The sequence below is a fragment of the Arachis hypogaea genome, chromosome 19 (genome assembly GCF_003086295.3).
Source record: "Arachis hypogaea cultivar Tifrunner chromosome 19, arahy.Tifrunner.gnm2.J5K5, whole genome shotgun sequence".
Lineage (NCBI taxonomy): Eukaryota > Viridiplantae > Streptophyta > Magnoliopsida > Fabales > Fabaceae > Arachis > Arachis hypogaea.
In genome coordinates this window covers 15,927,678-15,930,329 of record NC_092054.1, presented here as the reverse complement: position 1 = coordinate 15,930,329, position 2,652 = coordinate 15,927,678, and the positions used below count along the sequence as shown (strand labels likewise).

General features: G+C 25.6%; 1 protein-coding gene across 1 annotated transcript; it reads left to right on the top strand.

Annotated features, from left to right (window-relative positions):
* Window positions 1–2,359, top strand: LOC112777987 (xyloglucan endotransglucosylase/hydrolase protein 2-like). The gene is made up of 4 exons (XM_025822363.1): window positions 1–181; window positions 825–922; window positions 1,251–1,450; window positions 1,969–2,359. The coding sequence occupies exons 1-4, from the start codon at window positions 1–3 to the stop codon at window positions 2,357–2,359; spliced, it is 870 nt and encodes a 289-aa protein (XP_025678148.1).
* The last annotated feature ends 293 nt before the right edge of the window (window positions 2,360–2,652 follow it).

Genomic DNA, 2,652 nt, shown 5'->3' with positions numbered 1-2,652 from the left:
ATGAGTTCTCTAATATTTGTTTTTCTTATTGTCCTTTTTACTGATGATGGTGTTCTTGTTAGAGGAGGAAATAGCGAAATAAACTTTGATCAAAATTACAAGGTGATATGGGGTGATAATCATGCTGTGTCTTTAAATCAAGGGACAGAAATTCAGCTCTTAATGGATAATTCTTCAGGAGGTTAATTACTTAATTATACTAATAAATCATGCATATTTTCTTTAATTATTTAGTTTAAAAATATATTGTTTTAAAATTTATTTTTTCAAAGATGCTTTCTAAGCCTCTTTTATATATATATATATATATATATAGTACATATATTTATATTTTTTTTATATGTAATGTGATTTGTATTTGCATTTTAGACAAATAAAAGCTACACCATCAACATGTAATATTACATAAAATTAACGACTAATTTTAACTTCTCCTATCAAATATTTAAACCGGTTGGATACTTTGACTTTCGTATTTATTTATTAGTATTCTTGTCCCTTTTCCATGCCCTAAATAGATAGAGTACATCCCTTCAATTACAAATTATCGATGGAATTTATATTGCATTTTTATTATTTTTGTAGCTATATTATTATATAATCAGTAATAATTTACATTCATATTTATAGAGATTTTATACACATAAATTAATGCAGTTTATATATACATTTTTTAGAATTTATACGTATAAATTAATAAATTTATTTGTTAAAAATAATTTAATATTTATATTAGTCAAATAATAACAAAAAATACTAAAAATTACTATCTTGCATTTTGTTTTTGTTGCTGGTTTCAATTTAATTTATTAAACATGAAGGAGCTGGGATTGGATCCAAGATGGACTATGGCTCCGGATTCTTTCATCTAAGGATCAAAGTACCAGGAAACGATTCTGCGGGAGTTGTCACGGCCTATTATGTAAGTTTTGTAATTATATTTTCATATGTTTTTTTTATAGTAATTAAAATTCTATGATTTGACCAATAAAAAAAAGTGATATTTTAGTTAGTAATAATCAAATAAATTTTATCAATTTAAAAACAATCACATTTTTATTTATTTATATATCTTTCATAAAGTATAAAAATATATACTACTTTATGGTAAAAACCACCTTATAATAGTACATTATTAGTATTGTGGCCACAATATATTTGAATTAATATTAACCAATTTTGTCTTTTTTACAATAAAAAAATATTGGTTATCCAGCGTTATCGTAGTTTACTTGCGACTTAATGTGCAGATGAGTTCACAAGGAAGTTCAAGCAGGCACGACGAGCTAGACTTCGAATTATTGGGTAACAGAGAAGAGAAGCCGTACATATTACAAACCAATGTATTTGCAGATGACGGAGGAAATAGAGAGCAAAAGTTAAAGCTTTGGTTTGATCCTAGACAAGATTTCCACGACTACCAAATCCTTTGGAACCAACATCACATTGTGTAAGATATAACCTATGCTATGCGAATTTGAAATTTGTTTTAAGTAAAAAATATGTTAAATATTTTTTTAATATCTTGTTTTACAATTTTTTATTTTAGAAAATAACATGGATATGATATTTTTTTTAATAGATATTATTTTGATATTAATATATTTTTAATAACTAAGATTTTTTGTTGTTAATTAAAAAATAATTTAAATATATAATTAATTGATAACAATCATTTTAATACAAATTTTACAAATATTTTATGTAAATTATTTGTTATCAAATATAGAATTGTCAAAATAGGTCATCGGACTATCTAAGTACGTGGATTATACAAACTAATTTATTTATTTATTTATATACCTTCATTTTTAGGCTCAGACTAGCTATTATTGTTAGTTCAACAAGTTGTATAGATTTTTTTTTTTTGAAAAATATTTGAATAAAGTATTCTAATTTGAGAAAAAAACTTAGCCATATATATGATTATACTATTTGCCAATAATAAAAAAATCTTGCATATTGTAGCTTTTTTGTGGACAATATCCCCATTAGGGTATTCAAGAACATGAGTAATATTGGCGTTAGCTATCCAACAAAGCCAATGCAAATACATGCATCTTTGTGGGATGGAGATAGTTGGGCAACAGATGGAGGCAGAACCAAAATAAATTGGAGCAGTGCACCTTTCAAAGCATATTTCCAAGGCTTTGATGTTAAAGGCTGTGAAGTTCTTCAAAACTCATCAGATATTCAACATTGTGATTCTGATAAGTACCAATGGAATACCCCAAGCTTTTGGCAACTGGACCCTGTAAGACAAAGACAATATGAAGATGTGAAGACGAGATACATGATCTATGACTATTGTACTGATAGGAAGAGGAATCCCACACCTCCTTTGGAGTGCCAACATTGAATTATTACCATTAAATTTTCAATTATTATTGTTGCGGTTCTTGTTCTTAATAAATAGGGCTGAAATAATGGATTTTTTATTTAAATAAGTAAAATAAAAATAATATTTACAGATATATATTGTACTCAGTATTTACAGAAAATTACGTTTTTTTATTAGTTATTTTATTGGCACAGAAAATAATATAATTATGAGTGTATCTCAATGAGTAACAAAAGATTTTATACATATATTATTTGTTTCAGAAAAAATTTGTATTTTTTAAAAGTGAATTATAGGATTCAGAGTAAAAG

What these genes read in the sequence shown, in the direction of transcription:
- LOC112777987 (XM_025822363.1), top strand. Translation starts at nt 1, where the DNA reads ATGAGTTCTCTAATATTTGTTTTTCTTATTGTCCTTTTTACTGATGAT. An exon ending in AATGGATAATTCTTCAGGAG is followed by an intron (nt 182 to 824) that starts GTTAATTACTTA and finishes AACATGAAGGAG; the next exon opens with CTGGGATTGGATCCAAGATG. An exon ending in GAGTTGTCACGGCCTATTAT is followed by an intron (nt 923 to 1,250) that starts GTAAGTTTTGTA and finishes CTTAATGTGCAG; the next exon opens with ATGAGTTCACAAGGAAGTTC.